The sequence below is a fragment of the Epinephelus fuscoguttatus genome, linkage group LG2, assembly GCF_011397635.1.
Source record: "Epinephelus fuscoguttatus linkage group LG2, E.fuscoguttatus.final_Chr_v1".
Taxonomy (NCBI): domain Eukaryota; kingdom Metazoa; phylum Chordata; class Actinopteri; order Perciformes; family Serranidae; genus Epinephelus; species Epinephelus fuscoguttatus.
Genome location: NC_064753.1, coordinates 20,424,867 through 20,448,595, shown reverse-complemented (window position 1 = coordinate 20,448,595; position 23,729 = coordinate 20,424,867). Strand labels below are relative to the sequence as shown.

Genomic DNA, 23,729 nt, shown 5'->3' with positions numbered 1-23,729 from the left:
TGGAAACTCTAGTCAGTGTGATCAGACAATAAGAGCTGCACTTATTTACCGTCCCCGAAGAGAGGAACCTTTGATAGAAAATTATATCGCCCCAAAAAAGGAGATATAACTTTTTGTACTTTTAAATTTTTTCAACAAAATGTTAACATCACATGAAAACATCTTTTAACACTGAAGCAACTCAATCACAAACAGTGCTACAAAGGCGGGTCATGTTGGGTTGAATGTCATTTAGTAGCATCTTTCAACTTTAAGAGGTTCAAAGAAACATAAGGACAAGATCATTCCTGCCAAAACATTAGGGAAAATTTATTTTACGTCATGAGAGATAAAGGATGTTAGAGGAAAAAGTTACAGCAGTTACAGCAAACCAAAAAGGACGTGATGGACATACAGTAGGGAGACTACAGATTTGAGAATACTGCTGACTGTATCAAACCTGACCCACATTTCTGCCGGTGTTTGCAGTGTGATTTGGTTACTTCCAACATTAAAGCTTGGGTCTACTGTTGATACACAAGCCTCGAAAAGAAGGAATCACATAGAAAAATATGGATGCTCTTGAAACCACTACACTCAGTGTTGGCAACATCGAGCTGCCGAATGACACCAGTAAAACAAATAATGAACATGACTTCAGAAGGCAGATTAGGAAGTTCATAGTTTATTAAAATTCTATATGCTTCAATCTAAATGAGTATAAAAAAAACAGTTGAAATCAATGCGAAATTCCTAAGCGACTGAGTGTACAATGTATGATCCAGTGTACTCTACTCATTTCAAGTTTATTACAAGACAGCAATCTTCAACCCTGAAAGCAACTCAGAGAACCATGAGCATTTCTCAGACTAAAACAATGAACATATCTGGGTTTTTTTGCCTTGCTACCTCTACCTGTCCTTTGATAAACCTCTGAGAATAAAGAAGGAAACTGAATGTTTCAAATCTCCAACGTGGCCCAGCCACCATGAGGTCCGTTTACAAATCAGATAATAAATACAGGCATCCAAATGGGCTACGACAGCAAATATTTTTGAAAATATTTTCCTCATGCATACACACAAGCATACGTCTGACTGAGATTATGAGCTTTCTAAACCCCTCTTATCTATTCTTAACAGTTACTCTTTACAGTGCAACAGTATGGCAGCAAATGGATAGCAGTGCTTTCATTAAAAAAAAAAAGGAATGGAAAATAAAAATATATACAACATTATGGAAAAGCAGTAGTTTCATCTTTTGGTCCAGCGTCCGTTACAGACAGAACTGCTTTTTGAAAACGCTTCCTCATATCAACAACAGTAGTTTCCACAAGACTGTGAAGGGCTGCGAGGAGGAAAAGAGTGGGATAATGTTAGGAGCTTGAATGCTACTGACAGGTGTGGTGTGTCGAGGCCAAATCACACCACATTACCATCACATCTGTGCCTCTCTAGTCAAAGTTTTTTTACTTTCTGAGAGTGAACAGACGTCAGAGTGCCGACTCTGGCCTGTTCACCTGTATTTCTTTTCCCAAACATGCTTGATATTTGTTGGGCTCAATCTGTTTTAGGCACCCAATGAGTGACAGCATCCAGAAATAAAATGTGAGAGTGACCATGGCAACATCCAGTGGGAGTTTAAAAACAAGGCAGAGTGAACATTAACCAGCTGCCTGAGGCCAGTACAAAGGAATGCTGCTGCCCAATCAGACCAATGTGGGAAAAAAAAACACAACTTACAAGTAAAAAATGTGCAAATGAAAATCTAATTTTACTGACAGCTGAGTCACTGTCACAAGGAAATTCAAGGTGGTTATCTGCACAACAAAGCTAATCAAGAGGAACAAGGACATTCCTTCTTCCTCCGTGGAGGGAGGGATGAATTCCCCAAATAAAACCTGACTATATACGGTGCGCTACAAATACATGCTGTGAGGCATCTCACCAGTTTCCTTTCAAAGCCACATAAGACAAGCTTGCTGTTTTGTGTAAGCATGCTTTGCCATCATTTGTTATGAAAAGCATGGGTGGGGTCAACTGAGTGACTTGTAGTTGTTAATGTGAACTGGGAAGTCTTTAAACCTTAATATTGGTGTCTCTCTTTCTCATCAATAGCAAAAGCTTTAAAGCTAAAAGCTAAAACTATATTTCTGGTTATGATAAAAGTGTACTTGACCTTTTAGGAGTCCCAAATGGCTTTTTGCACAGAACAAGTCTAAGCTGGGCTTGTGTGGCTTTGGGGTAATGAAAGCTCTGTGGCTGAATATCAGTTCCACTGAGTAAAGTATCTCCATAGACATAGAAGGAATAGAAAGGACACCCAAGGTTTGCTGTGGTCATTTAACTAGTACAAAAGAAAATAGCAATTGTTGTTAGGTGTTACGGTGAAAGCTAACATCATTGGTAAGTGTGTCACACTCACTAGTTTAAGAACTCTGTTATGGCCTATTCTTACACCTATTGTGCTTGTTAAAAAAGAAAAAATACAACCGTAGACTTTAACCGAATTTATACTAACGTTATCTTAACTGCCTTGTTAACTCATCGTTAAATAGACTTCTTTCAGCTACAGTACATCATTTCAACAGACATGCATTTAAGGGCAGCAGCATCAACGACTAACAAAAAAGCAAAATACTGTAATAGTTTATCTGAAAACATACTGCTAAACCTCAACTCAGTGAGTTCTCAACTTGCCACAAGTCTGTATGTTAATACCGAGGTTAGCCCGCTACAATTGTTGCTATAGCAATGGTACACATAAAAAAAGGCCGCCGCCCTGACCTTCCTGCTATGAATGTCCGTTCTACTCTCTTTCTATTTCAACATACAAGTATCTCTCACCTTGTTACAACTGAGAACCTTCAGATCCTCCGTGCGCGTAGCCCCCTTTAGATTTCATCTGGGATTGAACATGGTCCACCTACAGACATCAAGGTGTATACATTAGTTAACTAAAAACTTCTGTCTGCTTCACTCTGTTGGTAGAATATTCTGTAAAGATGATGAAAAACTTACTGATCCCAACCCCATGCCCATGTCCCCCGAGCCTACATGTGTGGTGTGAACAAAGTTTGTTGGCTCTCCGATCATGGAGCGATCGATCCGTCGCCGCCGTTTCTGAAAATGAGTAACGTAAAAATCATTATTATTTTTACATTTAAAGATAAAGGGGATAGTTCTGATCTTTTAAAGTGGGGTTGTATCAGGTATTGTCCATAAAGGTACGTATTAAATACAGCAGATGTTGGTCAGCATACCCCCAGTTTGGAGAAGCAGACTGGAGTACTGACAGGGAAGGTAAGCAATGTACTGCTGTGGAGGGGTTAGCAACAAAACTTATTTAGCCACCGGAAAATAATCAATATCAGTTTACGTGTGCCTTATATTTACCAGCTGTAGCAGGAACTACCACAGAAGAGGTTTTGATTTTATGGCAGGTGTTTATATGTCTATCTGTGGGCACATTTTGTCAACATGATAGCATCGCAATCGTGCAAGGTGCTACATTGAGATCAAAATGCAGGTCATGTTTGAAGATGGTTATGGTCCAAACAAGAGGGATGGAAATAGTGGGGGTGGGACGTAGTGAAGGGGCCATTAGCCCCCCCCCCCCCACACTTAACGCCAGTGGCCCACATTCATTTTCAGTCTGCTGTAACACGGCAGGAGTGATCCCATCGCAAGAGGAACTCTAGTTAGAATATTTTCACTGCTTTACCATGCCCCCGCACAGAGATTTCTGATGGGAAACTGAAACCACTATATTGCTCTCTCCAGAGCCAGACTCCACTGAGAAAATGAGTAACTTAACATCACTGAACACAGGAGCTGCTGGTCTACCACTGCCTTGATCAAGGTGTTAGACTTTTTAGCAGTACATTGCTTAGCTTCTGTGGTGGTACCCCTATCTGACCAACATCTGCTGTAGGTAATAAACTGACTATGGGTAAGTACCTCATACAATCCCACTTCCACATTACTTATCAGGAAGGATGGAGACGATAAGTAAACACCAGCTGAAACAGCCTGCTCATCCCTGTATACTCTGAAACTTTCTTCTATAAGCAGTAAACATGTGCTGTGGAGCTACAACGGAGACAGAGTTCGACATTCATCACTCTTTTTATCTTATCTGTTTGCTGGCAGACCAGCTGACTACAATGAGGCATACCAACTGGTTGTCACAATAATGAACCTTATTGAATCCAAGTGCAGTGTCAGACAGGGATGTGGTTAGTTGGAGGCCCTACCACATTCTTATATAATTTAAAATGAAAAGAGGATGTGATATATATTTCAGACACGACACGACCTCAATGTTCTTAAAGAAACTTTGTCTAAGAATGGTAAATGTTCGTTTCTTCAAAGCATGGCCAGTACACTACATAACACTAGAGAATACCGCTCTGTGTATTAACCTACATTCTAACCAAAAACACATTTCATACCAATTTTCCCACAAGACCACTACATTAAAAATGGAGTGAATCGATTTTTCTTCCAAGTTGATTTCATACTTACTGGTTGTGGCTGCTCTGCAATGCAGCAGCTAAAACAAACCCAGAACTCAGTCATTCTGAGGCCGACGAAGAAGCCACAGCAGTTTCCTCTCTCTGTTCAGACGTCTCTCCGCGTCTGTCTTCCTGTTCAGTCTTTACCAGAGCCACAAACACACGCCGGAAACTGATGACAGACACAGACCACTGGTTTCTCTGGGGTAAACCGTTGGCACAAGAACTGTTCTCCCAACACAGGGCAGCACGCTCCTGTCAACAAGTGAAATATGAAACAACTCAGTTTTTTTTTTCATTGAATACCGACATACCATGATATATTAAATTAGTAACTGTCGTCGTGGTTTCCCATGACATCCACACTTTGTTTTTCCTTTGAAGCAACCACTAATTTGAATAAGAAACATGTGGGCATACTTTTCTTAGCCTCCAGCCTAACTCCTGAATAAAAGTTGCTCTTTATCACCTAATAAAAATACTTAGAAGTGAAAAGTTGTATCACACGATTGACAGCAGTTGATTAAATTTTGTGCCTAGCATGCCATTGTTTTCACTTGAGCAGGTCTCTCTTCTGATAACACCCACAGATAAGGAGATCAAACCTAGAGGGAGGGACACTGGTGTACAAATAGCTTTTCTAATGAAAAATACTTCTTCTTTTTTTCAGAATTAACTGTTGTAACATACATTTACTGTACATACTTTTTGAGTATTCTGACTTTATCATACAAAATAACAAGCTGTAAAACATGAAAAATGTTGGTACAAGTCTTAAGGTGAAACTTAAAAACGAAAGAAATTGGGTCATGTGTGTTTCAGTGTGGGACCCTGAGCAGTCACCTTCTATACACACAGGTTGTCCATGTGATAAATGTGTTTCACTTCTTCTTTTGTATGTCATTTCTCGTGGTAAACAACAACATATCTGACTATAACCTTGAGCTTTCATGGTCACTGATCAGCCTATGCGTCAGTGTTCATTATGCTGTAATTAGCACTGCAGTCATTATAATGTATCCATTTTAATTAACATCTCCCTGGAGCTGAAATAATCTAGAGGCTTATTCCATTTACTGGACAGGCGAGAAAATGTATTCAAGAAAATCTGGAGCGCCGTCTGACAAAATGACTGAAAATGCCTATGCTGTAACTACTTAACATTTTATATTACATAGCCAGTACATATTCTATGTCACAAGCAACCGTGAGGATTACAGGATCTCCACATGGTGACTCAAGAGTGAAATCATGACGACACAAGATGCGGTCTAATTTCAAGGCTGTTCTGACATGAATACTGACTTTGTTTATCAGGAAGAACAGCACGCAAGTTATTTTTCTGTTTAAGAATGACAACAGCGGCAGGAACAAATTTTTGAGATGGTGTCATGTCAGCAGGGCATCCACAGATATCAGATGCTTAACTTAAATGCTTTTTAAGAACTTCTGAAGATAATCTTTCACCAAATTTAAAACTGATTTTTGGACAAAACCTATATGTGGTCCTGTGCCTAGGCAGGATCTATGTAGAAATATGGTTATTAGTCAGTTAATCTACATTTTGCTAGCAAATTTGTTCAAGTGTAAAGTAAAAATAAAGTATTAGGTTGAGTGGTAAGTTTAAATATTTGTAACAACAGAAATGTGGACTTTCACCCAGAAGAGGGTGACTCATTTTGATTAAATACATATAAAAATGGAGAAATATTATTGTTTATGGCATTTAAGACCTTATACATTTTCAATTTTAAGACCATTCAATTACTTTTAAAGCCTAATATTTATCAAATTTAATTTAAAACAAGGAGGAACGACCTTTTAAAAGGACCTGCATACACCCTGTGTCACAGAATAAAATGGTTTTGCTGTATATAACCTTACTTGGCAGCATCTGAAAAAGAGGATCAGGCATTTATTGCAGCCATTATTGCTGTCAGACAGGAGGATCAAATGATCTGCCAAATGCAAAGAGCTCGCTGACAAAGTAGATTTCCTTATTTGTAACTCTGGCTGACATTACACATCGCTGACATTGAACTGTTACTGGGCACCCCATGCAGCTGGATCACTCACTGACAGAGATAGGGTGCATAGGTGCTTAATGTTGATCCTAGTGATTGCTGAAATCCTTATAGGATCAGGTGCTCTGCCTCTGATCTCGGATCACACGAACGTAATCGGTATTTACAAACAAATGAACGTTATGTAACTTCGCACCGCTGCGGCAAAGAGTCTCCTCCTCACACGGCGATGTCCGAGCTAAAAATCACAACTGGGCGCCATTCAGTGGAGTCCCTGGTGACACCCCAGTGTGTCTGAGTTGATTTAAATTGAATTGCTTCAGTGTAGCGGGGTCGTTGCCTGCAGCGAACCAGCGTTAGCATTCCCAGCTGCTAACACGGCTAGCTCACAAGCTAACGCTCACTAGCTCGCTAACAGCAGCAGGTTCATGTTTTTTTCCACTGACAGCTCGCTAACCAGGCTAGCTGAGCCCGTTTTCGAAGGTGTGACTTCAACGTTCAACAAAAACGACATTTTTAAATAAATTACTGTTCACCTAACTGTTAACCAGCCATATAACCAACATACTAGCAAGAGTTTTTTAAAATTTTAAGTGAATAAACTTACCAGATGGCGACCGGTTAGCCGGAGTAAAAGCGGACGATCGACTGAAAGCTGAAGAATGTAAAAAAAAAAAAAATCCAGGAACTACGCTCCCTGATTACGTCACCAGACTTCCGCTGCAAAGTGTGACGACTTCCGTGTTGACCCACGTTTCTCAAAGGAGATACGGCCATTCGACTAAAGTTGCGTTTAATAAATATCGAAAATGAGGCCACTAACAGACGAAGAGACAAAAACGATGTTTGAGAAGCTGTCAAAATAGTAAGTGGATATAGAGAACATGTTTTTCTTTACTATTACAACTCAAAATATATCATAAATGTTAGCATCCTTGCTAGCATGCATGTGTGTGAGCAGTGTGTTTTCTCCCTAAACAGCATTGGTGAGAACATAAAACTTCTAGTGGACCGGCCTGACGGCACCTACTGCTTCAGGCTACACAATGACCGTGTGTACTACATGAGGTAAATAAAAATAAATTACCGTACATACAAGTCCTGGCATCTGTTAACACTTATAAGTCACTCTGAAATTGATGCACCCTTGTTTTCTGTCCTCAGTGAGAAAATTCTGAAGCTGGCCACAAACATATCCCGGGACAAGCTCGTGTCAGTGGGAACATGTTTTGGAAAGTTCACAAAGACCATTAAATTCCGCCTGCACATCACAGCTCTGGATTTCCTGGCGCCCTATGCAAAGGTGACTATGGGTGCTCACTGTCTTTGCTTCTATCACATGCATCCCATCCTCTCTCCTTAGCTCCTACCCATGGAGGTTGGAGTAAGACATGCACTGAGGAAATACAGATATTGAGTGAAGTGACACGTCCTTTTTAGCAGAGCCTCAACTAGCATTGATGTCAAATGAAGTCTCTGGAAAGCTTACAGAAGAACAGAGCACACAAGAGTGACGGAGATCAGATGTGGCAAGCCTCTCATGGCATGTCACAATTTCGGATGCCTCTGTCCACCTGTATATACTGGGCTTTACTGACACATGCCTCTGCTGTGTTCCACATATGTATGGCATCCACTTGCTGTGTGTTAAACTGGTAGTGTGTGCTATTTTCCTATTAGATAAGGACTGCCAAATACGCATCATGCCACTAATTTAACTGTTGAAGTTCCCAGTGTGTAAGATTTAGGGGGATTTAGTGGCATGCAGTGGTGAGGATTGCAGATTGCAACCGGCTGAAACGTCTCCTGGTTAGAATTCCTTCAGTGTTCATTTATCAGGAGGTTTTACCAGAGGCCTGTACTACAAAGCAGGATTTGGAGTTGGCGAGCTAATATCTGGGTTAACAGCTGACCTGCTCTGGAGCAGAGTATCATATTTCACCAGAAAAATAAATCAAAACACTATTAATCTGCTCCCCGTACTATAAATTGAACATTTAGGTCAGATAGACCTCATTAGTCATTAACTAGGCTACTTTTCCACCCTTTACTTCAGTAGCAGAAACAATCTGGCATCACTTTAAAGTGTTTTGTGTGACATGTTCATCATCATCCAACTAAATAGCAAAAATTACTGTATACTAATGTCACATATAGCTCAGTGATACCTACACATAATGTAAGTCCTGGCTGTTAGGGAATATTTGTGAAGTATTTTTAATGTTTCTCCATTGTCTGTTATGAGATCAGAGTATCATTTACATCAGATGTCATTGACATTTAACTGTCTCGCAGTCGCAGACACTGTTTTGTTTCATATGATATGAAGCAGCCTCCTTCATTCATGGTTCTGATGATGTCGCTCATAATTAACACCACCGCCTCTTTCACATGAATACGCTCGTGGCTGGATAGGAAACCCAGAGCTGACTAAACTAGTTGATAACCAGCTTTGTAGTACAGTTTATCCAGACAGCCAATGTTAGGGTTAGTTGAGCCATATAAGGCAATGATACCCTGGGTAAGTTGTGGCTTCCTAGTACAGAACTCAGGTGATGAAAATTGGTAAAAACACTGAATAAAGCAGTTTCAAATAAAAAAAAAAAATCAGTGTTTCTCCCACCTTGTTCAGTACGTCACAGCTGGCCTGCTTGCCCCACACCTGCGAATGTGTGTTCACCTTATTTCTGATCCAGATGTTTGGGAGCTGAACTATCCACAAAGGTCTCTTTCTCTCCAAAACAAACCAGTAAAACACTGATTAAAGCATGGTATGTAACATCCTAACATGTCTGAGATAAAAGAACAACTAAAGTCATTAACTGAATGAAGCAGTTTTACATTACAAATCAGTGTTTTTCCAACACTGTTTGGCATGCCAGACACCTATGAAGATACAAACAGCTCATTCTAAAGTCACGGAAACACAAATAATTCTTATTTTCAGGTGATTATACACTAAAGAAAACATACATCTTATATTTCATTTCTGCCAATATATCCCCCTAAATCCTAAACACTACCTTTTAATGCTAAGTAGATCCAGTGGTTGTAGAACAGTAGTGGCGTACCAACAGGCTTTTTTCAAAGCAGACATTTTGCGATAGTAAGAAAAGCAGAGGTGTTATGGCTCCCTGCTGTTAATGTGTCTCAGCAGTGAGCAAGAATGGCATATGCCACTTAACAAGAATGGTACACCGTAAGTGTGTTTTGATTTAGTCAGTGCTGCTGCGGCTGGTGATTCTTCATGTAATGGCAACAACTGAAATTGCACTCACTCATGTGAAGCTCTCAGGTCTAAAAGCTTATCAGTGTTTACCAAAGCTACAGTTGCTTTAACTGGGTTGCTAAGACAGCCACACATGTGCCTGCACTGGACGGTCCTTATGAGGCAGATTTAAGATATAACCTTGCTCACACAAACCCATCAATATTTAACATGACTGAAGTATTTTACAATGTGATAATGTATATTGAGGACCTTCCTGCAGTTATAAAGACTTGCGCTGATAAATTACAGGGCAGTAGCTGTTGTGCATAGAATTGCAACAATTACTTGATTGGTTGGTTGTCAACTATTGAATTATTTGCCATCTAATTTAATAATTTGTTTGAGTAAGTAATCCAGTCTGGGGTACTTTGCTCAGCCTGCTGCCCCAGCGGCCCAGCCCTGGGTAAGTGGATGAAAATGGATGGATAGATGGATGGATGGTTTGAGTATTTTTTTAAGGAATAAAATTCAAGTTTTCTGATTCCAGCTTCTCAAATATGAATATTTTCTGGTTTCTTCACTTCTCTAGAACAGTAAACTGAATATCTTTGGATTTTGGTCAAGACAAGACATTTGAGGACGTCATCTCGGGCTTTTGGACACGTTGACTGCCGTCTTTCACTATTTTCTGACGTTTTATAGACCTAACAACTAATTTGAAAACAAAATGAAAATGATCCTTAGTTGCAGCCACATTTGTGCCTAACTTGTCCTGTTTCCATTTTTGTTTTTCAAACAGTTTATCTCTGCCAGTAAGATTAATTTGAGTATATTCATGCATGTACAAGTAACCTGAAATTTCTTGTCCTGTCTCAGTACAAGGTGTGGGTGAAACCCGGAGCAGAGCAGTCTTTCCTTTACGGGAACCATGTGCTAAAGTCTGGGCTTGGAAGAATCACAGAGAACACTGCGCAGTACCAGGGAGTTGTAGTCTACTCCATGGCAGATGTCCCCCTGGTAAGTTTTGTAACTATGATGCTATATTGCTGGTGTAGTTGAGGACAGTGTGCTGTTTAGGGCTTAAATTCCTGCTGCAAATGCACATGGGATGTTGAATATACCGCACATCTAAGTATGTATCATACCTGTTTCAACACATACTCTATGTACCAAATGTTCAGAATATCATATTTGCTTGAGTAATGTCAGTTTAACTTTAGAGCATATTGTAGATTTCGCTCTTTGTGTTCACCAAGGGGATTTCTGAACTGTTATGTGTCTCATTTCTCAGGGTTTTGGAGTGGCAGCCAAGTCCACCCAGGAGTGTCGGCGAGTGGACCCCATGTCCATTGTCGTGTTCCACCAGGCCGACGTAGGAGAGTTCATCAGGAATGAAGACACTTTAACATAAAGATGCTCAACAGCTGGACTGTCAAATTCCCCTCTTCTTAACCCATTTCATCCTCAGAGACACTCACTAAAATTCCCACCATGAACAGCTGTTTTCTTTGAACAGAAGGGGCTGGATCTGAGGGCGTCTTAACAGCAGTTGTTACAAATGGTCCATGATTCCAGTGCAGTCGAGGGACTGAAACAGACCCACTCCTCTTTTGATACTGCTAATCTGCCTTCTACAGGATTCCCTAGTCACAGAGTCTCCTGATCAGAGTGAAGGGAGCGCCTTTCTGTGTTTCTTCTTTTCCTTTTGTAAATGTCATCTATCAAATAAATCCATACTGTCTTTGTATTTGTATTGGCGAGTTTGTTACTGTATCCATGGCTGCAGTGAAAATGCACATCACATACCGATGCAGTTTTTAAAAAAACAGACATCTAATTAACAAAATAAAATTTATTGAACCAGAAAAAACTGAAACGATTTAACTAAATAAGAGCAATAACCGTTAATGGCTCTGGGGGGAGGGGGGGACTTCATTTCAACAACAGAAATAATGGTGGGGGTGTAAAAAGTCCATCCAAACACTTGAACTTGTCTTGAACCACTCAGACCAATTTTAACTTCTTCATGGTTCTCCATCTGTCCTTAAGGTTGACGTTTGTTCGATCGTTGAAGGAGTAATATGACTTGATCTTGCTCCAGTTGCCCTCTCCGAATCTTTTGACCCCTTCCTTCAGCTTGTTTGTCTCACTCTCAGTCCACCTCTGCAACACAACAGAAACAAGAGGTTACTCAGCTGTGTTTGGTTTTTGTCCGTGTTGCGTCACTCTGATGAAACTGACCAAACTGAAATGTCTGCCTGTGTGGTGCTTTCATCAGATGGTGAAACAATCAAACATTTGAAAGTTGCAGGCTGGCTGCAAATTGTCTTTTTGAAAGCAAGAAGTGACCAAATCCATGTTATCCTTTTAACAAACTTATATTTGCTGAATGATTGTGTTTGAGTTTGATATTCATACAATATACCATGTAAATTTAGCTAATTCTCAAGACTTCCTGCCAGCACAAATGCACCACAAGATTTGTTACTTAATTTTTGACTGTGGATTATTACATACAAGTCTCGTTATGCTTACCCTCTTCCTGTTGCCTGAATTTGACATGGTGCTCTCATTGTGCGACCCTTTAGGAAAAAACAAAGATATATTACTGCATTCATAAGATTTTTATAACTAGATTTAAATAGGAGTAAATATGTGATGAAACATTACCGCTTGCTTTCTGTTTAGAGGTGAAATATGACTCTTCATCGCTCCATGTATCCTTAGTCTCCTTGGCAGCATTGAACAGCTGTTTCCTGTGAACAAAAACAGTTTCTTTACACGCTTGGCACCCAGATTCATGACGGTAATCGATAAACAGCTGTGGAAAACAAGTAACGGCTGCATCTTAAATAATGTTAGAGTTATTATTTAAATATGCTGGATGGAATTTGGTGTTTGTAGTGAAGCTAGCATGAAACTTTTGATCTCAATTAAGTTTTATTGTAGGTCATCAAAATGAGTGACTTTCCATATGACTTGTAAGGCTCATTTATCAGGGATGCAAACAGGTGTATGGTCAAAAAAGAGTTAGTCAAAGCGAAATTCTGAATATCAAAATAAACAAACACTAATTTGGAAGAATATTGTGTATTCCCAAACAGAACAAATCCATTGAGCCATCATGACCATCTCGCTAGAGGTCCAAATCTTTATACATTTCTTCAGGATGCAGTATATGCATGGACTTATCAGCGTTTCATCAGCAACAGTTTCAAAATTACTTTACAAATACATTATATTTACTGCCCTTGAACTCTACCAAACCAACTAGCTGACAAAAAACGTGGAAAGAATAAATGAAAGTGAAGAAGTTGCATATAACAAGCCATTTTACTTTCACTGTAACAGTGCTGGTATGCTGAACAAGATCTGAGTGAGTACATATTTCACACAGAATCTGAATCTGTACACTGCCTTTGAATCGTCCCCCTCTTGAAGTCAAATCTTTTAATCCTCTCTCTTTGTTCAAATCTTTATTGTATTCTTTCCATATTTGGCCCACTTGTTGGCGAAACGAAAGAACCTCCATTAATTGCGAAATTTAAATGTGAAAAGTCTCACTGACTGACCGTCAGCTGTGTGTATGCGGAGAAGGAGAGGGGTGGAGGGAGCGGAGCTGTGGAAACATCCTGCAGTCTGGCATACTATCATGCGTTTAAATAACTTATTAGACAGATATATACAGAGGAAGGTGACGTTTAGAGAGCAAGCCCAAATCGGCAACTCCACTTCAGAAACAAGCCCGAAAAGAAAAAAAAAAAAAAAGCGGACCTTGCAACCCTGCCCTACGCGTAGCGCTCTATGATCTTTGATCCAGCAGTACATCATCCAAATGAAAACAAGTGGTTCACGCTCGCACGCGCACTACACTGTTGTTTTGTGCGCAGCATTGTCATCTGCTCATTTTGTTTGTGTTGGTGGAATTATTAACCACACTCTTGCACGTCCACGCCAAACCCCCATGAACGCAGAGTACAGACAAAGGGCTCCATCCGTCTCTGCATCTGATGTTGAGCATGAACGAGCCCTTAGACAACCTTAAATATACACCGACTTGTCTTTAGGAACTTTTAAAATACTTTTTACATTAAAATTCATGCACAACAGGTGATTCAATCCTTTCTTAGCTAAAGGCACTTGTGTAATCTCTACTGACCATTTTAAACCTGAAGGATCTTTGTCTTGTGCAGAGTCCTTGTGAGGAGTGGAGCTTGTTTGAGGGACAGGGACAGGCGAGCGAAGAGGGAACAGAGTGGGCGAGCTCTCCAATGAAGATTCTGTCACACATGTGGCATCTGGATCTCTGTGTAAATACATTAAGTTTATCAAATCTTGTCACTGAATCATAAACCAACACAGTGACATCAAATGAATGTTGTATTTGGACTTGCTTGCTGTGAGGATCCTTGGCCAGTCGTTTGCGAGGTTTCCGCACTGGGGTTTTGCGGGGAGCCGGTGATTCCAGTGGGTCTTCCTCACTGTCTGATGACGACTGGTGTGACTTGGAGTTTCTGTATGAGAGTTAGACTCAGGTTAGCATTGTCCAGCAAAGGAGATAGTTACGACGTCCAAATCTGCAAAAGTAACTTATAGTTTCCAGTTAAGTGGAGCTGAATATGACATATTTGTGCGATTTGATGCCAGTTTTTGAGTGGTAGACCACTGTCGTAAATACATATGCCTGAAGGATTGCAATCTGTTTATACTGTCCTAAGGTAAGCTGTTGTGATTGGTTTTATGGCTAACAGGAAAACAATGACGATCCCATAGCAGAGTGCACACCCCTGCTCTCGCGGATTCTCATGGACAGCTGACAACATGACTTTACTGACAAGCTGAGGGACTTGGAACAGGAAGATTTGACATCAGAAGCCAAAGAACCATGTGGACTGACAGGAAGAGTTATTTTACAGGATTCAGACAGCACTAGCAGGGATGCACACTCTGCTGTCGGATTGTCTTTGGTCTCCCGTTAGCCATGAGACGGATTACTGCAGCTTATATGAGGACAGTATTGTTATAAACAGTTTGCAACCCTGAATTAGCACAACAATTCCTGGAATACTTTGGTTGGAAATGGTTTTCAAATTGAGCTTAGATTTTTTAAATTAAAAAGCAGTCAAACTGCTTGAGCACCAAAATGTCTCTGGGTTTCAGTGGTTGAAAATGGCTAATTAAAGACCCATTAGTGGCCAGTAAAGACCGCGCTATTCATTTAACCTAAGGTGTTATGACAGACCATCACCACTATCCTTACAGCCCTGTGTTCACACTAACATCACTTAGCCTTACAACATAGTAATAACCCGTATGCCGGTGGCCCATATAAGATGATACAGAACATCTGGAATTACCTGCAACGTGAGCTGTTGGACTGGTTCTGGCTTTTCCCCTCAGAAATGTCCCTGTTGGCCACAGAGACAGGGGCATCCTCCTCACCGTCTGCAGACAACTCTGCCAAACTAGTTGACGCTCTGTATGACAAAACAAAACAGCATTGGTGTTGTAAAATTGCTGAAAAATTCAGAACCACAGCAGCCCACGGATACTAAAATGTGCTATTCAAGACCACGTGTAACAAAATCTTTTCATCCATGGAGATGCACTATGAGTACCACCAGTATTTGCACTAAAAAATATTTGCTAGTTGTATTTAGAACATCATTTTAGGAGAAATAACAGAAAACTAGAGACCATTTTGTGATGGGATCACTCCAGCTGCAATACGGCAATCGGTGATTTCAAACAAATGCTGGCCCTGTGGGAGGGGCTAATGGTCGCTTCCCTACTTCTTACTCCCATTCTTCCAGCCCTCATGCTCTGACCATGCCCATCTCTGAACGTGACATTCATTTCGATCCCAACTAAATTGACAGATTTTTTTTCAACTACGCATTGACAATATCTGTCCACAGACAGACACAGACAGACACCTGGCAAAATACTCAAACCACTTCTGTGGTACTTCCCGCTATAACTGGTGTGACCTGGATCACATTTCACCATGATACACGCATGCACACACACAAGGGAAAATCAATATCAGCCAGTGTGACATTGTCGCAGCTGGTATTCAGATATCAGATAGTGAAAACATAATTTCAGTTTTCAACATTTCTGAATAGTCCCTGTAAAGTTCACCGCTTTTGACTCTGTTACCCGTTTTCACAAAGTGGACCTACTACTACAAAACATCCATGATTTCCTTTATCATACCAGTTACGTATTTCAGTATTTCTGTATCATGACATGTAGCTGTGCTCTGTTAGCTTGTAGCATGCTCAGACAGGCCTCCATCCCCCAGGTGACAGTAGGTTAAAGCTACTGTCTGCCTAACAGTATTTTGAAACACCACCACCGCCGCCAAAATCATCATCACACTGACAACCCACTTGTCACTGCAACACTTGAAACATTTATATTTGCCTGTTTAATAACCATTTCTTAAAATTAGTGAAATTACAGACCACCGACCAAGTCACTTACTTCTGCACGTGTGTGGTAACCTCGGTGTCTGTTCCTAGGCTCTGTGGGTCTTTATTATTAGTTATAGCCGGTGACTGTGGTGGCTCCTCTGTTCTGACATCAATCTCCAGTTCCTGTGAAGCTGCTGAGCAATGCGAGCTCCCCTGGCTGTCCGGCTCGACCACCAGTCTTGCCACAGTGTAAGGCCGCCTGTTCTTCAGCACTGGGCAGCACCTTGAGTCTGAACCTGCCTGTGTTGGAGGAACAGCGTCTGTTTGTGGTGGTTGGTCTGCTGGGGAGGCCTCCATGGGGCTGCCTGAGTCTCTCTGAAATAGCCCATCCTGCTCTGTGTCCTGATCGGTGCCCTTTGCGGGAGTTTGTGAAAGGTGCAGGGAAAATTCTTTTTTTGACTGCTCCTCTACCTCCACCTCTTCCTCCAGCTCAGAAAATGTTCTCTCATTTGAACCTGCAGCCAAAGCCTTGTAGGCCGCCTCCAGCCTGGCCCTCGGGATTGTTCTGTGCTTACTGGCAGATGAGACAGAGACAAGAAAAGAGACTGAAAAGCGTATTTCGGACAAAGTATAAGAAAATTCTCCAGTCAACATATTAGCTTAAAATAGTCAAGGTTTCCATAAAACTGTGCTGGAAACGTTTCAGCTTGGATCCCTAAAAAACTACCCTGCCCACACCAGTTCTAAGTACCAATAAATGATTTTAAATGTGGTTCTAAATGTGGTTAGCACAGCTTCTAATGGAAAGTATTACTGAAGCTAACAATTAGGGGACCTCATTATTCTCCTCAAATCCCTCCCAATAATGGCAGACAGATGATGTGATGATTTTGTGACACCTTGGCCCTCGCTCAGAAGGAAGCCTACTTAAAACAAAGATCTGCCGTCAGTCAGATGATGGGTTTCTCATCATCTGGAGCATAGCAGAGAGAGGCGAAGGAGATAAAATCTTAGGACAGAGCACACAGTGGGAATCTTTGTGTGAGATTTTCCAACTGTAAAATGTCCATTTTGCCACTGTTGTCATGCAGCCCAGTGATGAGAGAGTGTGTCATATGATGCTACGTGATGCTACAAGAACTGTGAGGACAGAGAGTCTACCATAGTGTTAACTTTGACTGGACAGCAACTGCTGGACTAGAGGACGGGCCTGCTTCATCTTGCTCATCGGGGCCAGTTTCGTCTTGCTCATCGGGGCCAGCCGCCTCGTCGTCTTGCTGTTGAAGTCTTTTCTCAGAAAGCTGTTTTGCAGCCTGTTATACACACAAAAAAATAATAATAAAGAAATTAAGTATCATAGGCAAACCTTCCTTAGTGAACTCATGAAAATATGATTAAAATCTTACGTGGACTATTCATTGGTTAACAATTAAATACACTTTTAAAAACCTTTCTTTGCAGTGATTTTTTTTGCTGTTGATAAATCAGCTTTGAAGGGCAATGAAATCTCAGACCTACATTTTTAATATTCAGTTAGTCATGCTTCAATGCAATGAGCATTTATCTTGTGTACAGTTACATACCTTGAGAAGAAAGGGAACACTAAATGGGCAGAGGCTCTGGCAAAAGGTCAACATCTCCTCCTTGAACTGCTGGAAGTCGAGTTGCTCGGTGACTTCATGTGTTTTACTCTTCTTCCTGATGAGACCCATGAATATAGCTTTCTACAGAGAACACAGACATGAGTAATTAAACAAAAATGCACACAATTAAACATAAAAATCAAGTCAAGTCAGCAAACTTTCTATTTTTTTCTATTGTGTGTCATCCATGTCTGTGAAAACATTGATGGATGAAGACATTCCCTGACGGTGTTCTTGAGATATCCCATTCAAGACGTCAGACAGATGCAAGATCACAGTGATGATTTATTGTTCATCAAAAATAGTTGGCAATCAATTTTCTTTTGATAGACTAATTTATTAATCAGTTGTTGTATGGTTAAATTTATGCTTATTCAAAGGTAGTGTAATGAAGGGCTGAATGGCCTTAAAACAATTACTTTTTATAATGAACATTTCTTTGATTCCCTGGTACAAACAGAGGATTAAATAACAAAACAAAATAAACAACAAAAATAAAAACAAACAAAAAAAAACATCTGTATCAGCCAAATTTTTATTCTGAACATGAGTATTGGCCCAGAATTTAGCAACCTGATGAAAACATAAACAAAGATACCCACACTGTAGCTCCTTTAAGTGCAATTTATTGGCATGTCCACAAGTGATGTTTTGAGCTAATGCTTTTCTTAAGACTTAGTTCATGAACTCACCTTGCCGATCATTGGTCTGGGAAAGTGTTTTTTCAGCACCTCTTCTGCTCTGTCGAACTGATCGTTCTTAATGAACATCCACACCATCTAAGGACAGAAATAATACATAACAATTTGTTACGCATTTTGCATTCACTCTCGGCCAGACAAAGTTAGGGAGATGTGGTAGTGAATGGCAGATTGCAACTAGCTGAAAATCCTCCTGGCAAGAATTCCCCAGTATTTCACGTTACAAATCAGCGTTTCTCACACTGTTTCGCATCTCAGAGGCGGGCGGCTCATCCACCACACGCTAAGGTGTGCTCACTCTTCTTCTCTGAAAACTTAATGTTTGCTCACCTTTTTCTCACCCAGACATTCTGGAGGTTTTTAACGTGAGCCCAATTATCCGCAGAGGTCTTCTCCTTTCCAACACAAACAGAACCAGTGATATAAGCTGGTAAAACCCCTATATAAAGTAGTTTCACATTACACATCAGTGTATCTCCGACACTGTTTGGCACATTAATGCGGGCAGCTCTTACACCACCTGCTAATGTGCGCTCACCTTTTTTCTCAGATAACTTAAGATCCAGATGTTCAGAAAGTTTCAGGCAACACTGAATAAAGCAGTTTCACATTACAAACCAGCACAACTCCAAGCTGCTTGCTGGAAGTAGGCCTCTAACTACAGTGGCTGATGCAAAAATGGAAATGGACCTATCTGGACCCTGTGTTCGGTTTGTCCGTTCAGGGCTATAGTAGAAACATGGTAGTGCAACATCTTGGTCTCCATAAATGAGGGCCCGCTCCCTATGTAGATATTAACGGCTCCTTCTACGGTATACACTGAAGAAAACATACTCATATATAATATTCCATTTCTGCCATTATATCCCCCTATATCCTAGACCTTTAACAAGTGTTTGTATGCCTTTGTGTTACAAATAATAATAAAAATAACACCAATAAAAAATGCCACACTTACCATCTCTTTAAGTGAAGTGCATGCATTCTCGAAATTCTGCCCAGGCACACTGCATTGCTGGTTCATTTTTTCCAGCAACATTAAGGCTGATTCCAGAGGAGTTACTGAGTGGTCAGGCTCAAATATCAGGTCTGTAGGAAAAGACAAAGCAATTATCACTGTGGCGTTTGGGTCACAACATGCTGGTAGGATCGGATGTAAGCTCAATTTAGGTAATAGCACTGAGTTCAGTTTTACAGTTGGGATGTAACGATACACTTAATCATTTTGCGTCTTTCAACAGGAGAAGACTCAACACAGGTGCTGAATAAAGTGGCCAGACAATTGGTTTGAAATCTGTATAACAATGAATGCGCCACCCAACTTGGTATTGGTTCTTTTGTATTTTGTGTGAAACCACTCAGTTGGTTCAAGAATATCTCTACTTTTTTATTATAATTCATTAAATGCTATTAGGCACAACCATGCTATATTGAAAATGCATCTAACTGTGACACTACCATATTAATTATGCAAATGATGGAATTTTTTTCACACCCATTTTTAACAGGACATTTTATCCACTGGTTGGCAAGTAAATTTTACACTTCTGCATTTTTGCAAGGAGCTTCTCTTAATGTTTTCAATTTCCTCTATGTGCAGACAGAAAATTGTACACATCGATGCTACGAAATAAAATCCCCATCAATACACATTTGTTTACAAAGGCACTGTAATGTACCACGATGAATGCAATAATGTTGACCTCACCAAGTTTTTCCCCATCATTTATTCGGGAGAGAAACTGCAATACATGAATCTTTGTTGGCGTGACATCAGAGGACTCCAAAGGACGGACCAAGACTCCTGTAACGGCATGATGAGCAAGCTTGTCATTCCCCCAAGAATAATAATAAATATAAAAATAATAACATTTTTTTGTATCGCATTTATCTAAACAAGGTTACAAAATGCTTCACAAAGTGCATAAAAATAAGACAACAAAAAATACAATGAGAGCAAAGGAAAACAGTGTGTACAGAGACAAAAACAGAACAAAAGGAAATAAAACACAAACATACAAATCATGCATTAAAAATGAAAGCTTTGCTGTAACGATATGTTTAAAGCAATGATTTAAAAACGGGTAATGTGCTAGCCAGCCTAATCTCCTCAGGCAGAGACTTCCAGAGCTTCGGGGCCTTGATGGCAAAAACTCAGTAACCTTTAATTACCAGCCTTGATCTAGAGGCGACTAGTGAGAGTAGGCTTGAGGATCTTGGGTCACGACTTGCAGCATAGGTAGTCAGAAGCTCAGCTATATAGCTCTGCACTAAACCATGTTGAGCTTTATAAGTCATTAAAAGAATCTTAAAATCATTCCTTAAGTTATGTGGCAACCAGTGAAGGTAGGCAAGAATTGGAGTGATATGTGACCTACAATTTGTCCCACTTATAATACATGGTCATATCACACTCATCACACTCACACAGTAAATCACACTCATAGCAAGCTCTAATCTGTGGCCGACATTTTATTGATATATTCATGTAAGGTCAGCTGGAAGTACTGGGGGGAAATGTGACATCGTTTTTAATTCTGTTCATGATTTCACTCCCATGCAACCCTCATAGCTGATGGAGGATATGGTGTCCAAGTTTTAAGAAAAGTCTAGCGACATCTAATGTCCCAGAAGTCAGGGCAGAGTCCAGTAATCTCCATTTTTAATTAACCTGCACGCACTATTGAAGACTGTCCCATCAACACCTGCTGGTCCAGGAAGCAGCTGTGTGCTAACATTACTGAGATGGAGAGGTTAACCAGACGTGTATTTGCAAAAATCAACCACTTCTTCCTGGTCCTTAAAGTTATCTCTCCGACAAAATTGAAAAAAAAAAATGCTGTTGTGAAATGTTTAATCTCAAGTTTGTGTCATTTGTCTGACTCCTTCTGTGTGCCTTCTTCTTCTTCTTCTTCTTCTTCTTCTTCTTCTTCTTCTCCTTTTTCTTCTTCTTCTTCTCCTCATTGTGATGCGCTAACGAGCCAATAGGGGCAACACCGAGCCCATCCTACGCTCCAAAACAAACGTCAACAAAACATTCACTTCACTGTTTTGGTAAAGAAAACACTGTAACAACGAGGACTAAATAAAGTTAACTGGTTGGTTTTGCAAATGTGCGTCTGGTTAAACGCCCCACCTTCATTACAGTGTCACGTTATTAGCGCACAGCAACTTCACGTAGGTTTTTAATGTGATCTTGGGACTTAGACAGTCCCGAGCTGGAGTAATGCTAACTGCAAATAAATAATACTGTAGGTGGCTGACATACACGACTCGACTTTGCTAGCAACACGTTGCACGTAAAACAGTCCAGTAACGGTAACGTAAAACAAAGTTAGTTAGGTAGCTAACGTTAGCTAACGTTAAACTAACAGAACTCTGACCTAGCTTGGCGGGCAACACGCTTAACACTGTGAGGCAGTGTGTTACTTACCTTCAAGTACCTCTCTTATGGCACAAAATTCCGCATATTGTTGGTTTCTAAACAGCTCTATTGCCAAAGCGAAATAATAGTCAAGTATCCAGCGGTTAACAATGTCTTGGACATCGCTTGCCGCCATATTCACACCGTCAGCGGAGCAGGACGGTGCTGTTTGTTTCTCGGTGAAGGCGGGGAGGAGCTTAACTGTTCGGGGTTTTCATCCCCACAGTTTGACTCTCCAGGCAGCGCTGTATCCCAGTTGGGTGTGTGCCGCCTTAATAATTCAAAAGAGATAACCATAAAGAGATAACATCAGCATGGAGATCAAAAGTAAAAAAGCCAGATCAGGCTTTGCCATCCCAACTGAAGCAGATGAAATTTGATCTGGCTTTGTCAAGTGCCCTTCCTCAAAGTTCATATGCAGGGGATAAAAATACATGCAAAACCGGAGTACTTCTTCTTCTCTGAGTTCATTAGCGGGCCTCACACTAGCAGAAAACCTTTAACTGCCACCTACTGGACGGACCGGTGTATCGCCAGGGTACCGTTAAATGTGTGTCCCATTTGTGCTGAGCTTTAAATTATTTTATAGTATGATACATACACTCACCGGCCACTTTAATAGGTACACCTTGCTGCTACCGGGTTGGACCCCTTTAGCCTTTAGAACTGCCTTAATTCTTGGTGGCATAGATTCAACAAGGTGTTGAACAACATTCCTCTCAGATTTTGGTCCATATTGACATGATAGCATCACACAGTTGCTGCAGATTTGTCAGCTGCACATCCATGATGTGAATCTCCTGTTCCACCTCATCCCAAAGGTGCTCTATTGGATTGAGATCTGGTGACTGTGGAGGCCACTGGAGTACAGTGAACTCACTGTCATGCTCAAGAAACCAGTTTGAGATGATTTGAGCTTTGTGACATGGTGCGTTATCCTGCTGGAAGTAGCCATCAGAAGATGGGTACACTGTGGTCATAAAGGGATGGACACGGTCAGCAACAATACTCAGGTAGGCTGTGGTGTTTAAACCATGCTCAGTTGGCACTAAGGGGCCCAAAGTGTGCCAAGAAAATATCCCCCACACCATTACACCACCACCACCACCAGCCTGAACCGTTGATACAAGGCAGGATGGATCCATGCTTTCATGTTGTTTACACCAAATTCTGACCCTACCATCTGAATGTAGCAGCAGAAACTGAGACTCATCAGACCAGGCAACGTTTTTCCAATCTTCTATTGTCCAGTTTTGCTGAGCCTGTGCCAGCTGTGGCCCATCTGCTTCAAGGTTTGACATGTTGTTGGTTCACAGATGGTCTTCTGCAGACCTTGGTTGTAACCAGTGGTTATTTGAGTTACTGTTGCCTTTCTATCATCTTGAACCAGTCTGAACATTCTCCTCTGACATCTGGCATCAACAAGGCATTTTGGTTGTGTGTGAAAATCCCAGTAGATCACCAGTTTCTGAAACACTCAGACCAGCCTGTCTGGCACCAACAACCAGGCCACGTTCAAAGTCACTTAAATCACCTTTCTTCCCCATCCTGACGCTCAGTTTATATATTCCATATATTCCATCGCCCTGACCCTAACCAAGACTAACTGACATTATTGTTAACACAACAAAAACAAAGAACAGATCTGACTCTTCCACACCTGCCAATGTTAGGCTGTGAGAAAGAAGAATTTCTGAGGTATTGACAGATGGCCTACCCTCAACACCCCTGTCTCCATATAACCATACACTACAGATGAACATAATAAATACAAGGATGTGAAAGTAAAATGACTTTAACGAGGGCCACCTG

General features: G+C 40.8%; 3 protein-coding genes across 3 annotated transcripts; 1 reads left to right on the top strand and 2 right to left on the bottom strand.

The window, feature by feature from the left end:
* Positions 1 to 648: 648 nt before the first annotated feature.
* Positions 649 to 7,212, bottom strand: cdc42se2 (CDC42 small effector 2). Its single transcript, XM_049564630.1, has 5 exons — positions 7,127 to 7,212; positions 4,506 to 4,750; positions 3,000 to 3,101; positions 2,826 to 2,904; positions 649 to 1,326 (listed from the first exon to the last, which is right to left on the bottom strand). The coding sequence occupies exons 2-4, from the start codon at positions 4,557 to 4,559 to the stop codon at positions 2,830 to 2,832; spliced, it is 231 nt and encodes a 76-aa protein (XP_049420587.1). The 5' UTR covers positions 4,560 to 4,750; positions 7,127 to 7,212; the 3' UTR covers positions 649 to 1,326; positions 2,826 to 2,829.
* A 4-nt stretch (positions 7,213 to 7,216) lies between these two features.
* On the top strand, positions 7,217 to 11,477 carry nip7 (NIP7 nucleolar pre-rRNA processing protein). The gene is made up of 5 exons (XM_049564618.1): positions 7,217 to 7,384; positions 7,501 to 7,587; positions 7,684 to 7,822; positions 10,607 to 10,747; positions 11,022 to 11,477. The coding sequence occupies exons 1-5, from the start codon at positions 7,329 to 7,331 to the stop codon at positions 11,139 to 11,141; spliced, it is 543 nt and encodes a 180-aa protein (XP_049420575.1). The 5' UTR covers positions 7,217 to 7,328; the 3' UTR covers positions 11,142 to 11,477.
* A 101-nt stretch (positions 11,478 to 11,578) lies between these two features.
* On the bottom strand, positions 11,579 to 22,251 carry terfa (telomeric repeat binding factor a). The gene is made up of 13 exons (XM_049564607.1): positions 21,927 to 22,251; positions 20,202 to 20,297; positions 19,452 to 19,582; positions 18,485 to 18,571; positions 17,733 to 17,873; positions 17,311 to 17,462; positions 16,220 to 16,723; positions 15,088 to 15,207; positions 14,125 to 14,244; positions 13,890 to 14,036; positions 12,401 to 12,486; positions 12,266 to 12,312; positions 11,579 to 11,893 (listed from the first exon to the last, which is right to left on the bottom strand). The coding sequence occupies exons 1-13, from the start codon at positions 22,051 to 22,053 to the stop codon at positions 11,735 to 11,737; spliced, it is 1,917 nt and encodes a 638-aa protein (XP_049420564.1). The 5' UTR covers positions 22,054 to 22,251; the 3' UTR covers positions 11,579 to 11,734.
* Positions 22,252 to 23,729: the final 1,478 nt, after the last annotated feature.

Bases quoted from the DNA above. Each gene is read 5' to 3' on its own strand.
- cdc42se2 (XM_049564630.1), bottom strand. From the start codon at position 4,559: ATGACTGAGTTCTGGGTTTGTTTTAGCTGCTGCATTGCAGAGCAGCCA. The intron at 3,102-4,505 runs GTAAGTATGAAA...ACTCATTTTCAG, and splicing joins TTGCAGAGCAGCCACAACCA to AAACGGCGGCGACGGATCGA. The intron at 2,905-2,999 runs GTAAGTTTTTCA...TGATGTCTGTAG, and splicing joins TGGGCATGGGGTTGGGATCA to GTGGACCATGTTCAATCCCA.
- nip7 (XM_049564618.1), top strand. From the start codon at position 7,329: ATGAGGCCACTAACAGACGAAGAGACAAAAACGATGTTTGAGAAGCTG. The intron at 7,588-7,683 runs GTAAATAAAAAT...TTCTGTCCTCAG, and splicing joins GACCGTGTGTACTACATGAG to TGAGAAAATTCTGAAGCTGG. The intron at 7,823-10,606 runs GTGACTATGGGT...GTCCTGTCTCAG, and splicing joins TCCTGGCGCCCTATGCAAAG to TACAAGGTGTGGGTGAAACC.
- terfa (XM_049564607.1), bottom strand. From the start codon at position 22,053: ATGGCGGCAAGCGATGTCCAAGACATTGTTAACCGCTGGATACTTGAC. The intron at 12,487-13,889 runs GTCAGTAGAGAT...TTTTGTTCACAG, and splicing joins GATCCTTCAGGTTTAAAATG to GAAACAGCTGTTCAATGCTG. The intron at 11,894-12,265 runs GTAAGCATAACG...GTTGTGTTGCAG, and splicing joins ATTCAGGCAACAGGAAGAGG to AGGTGGACTGAGAGTGAGAC.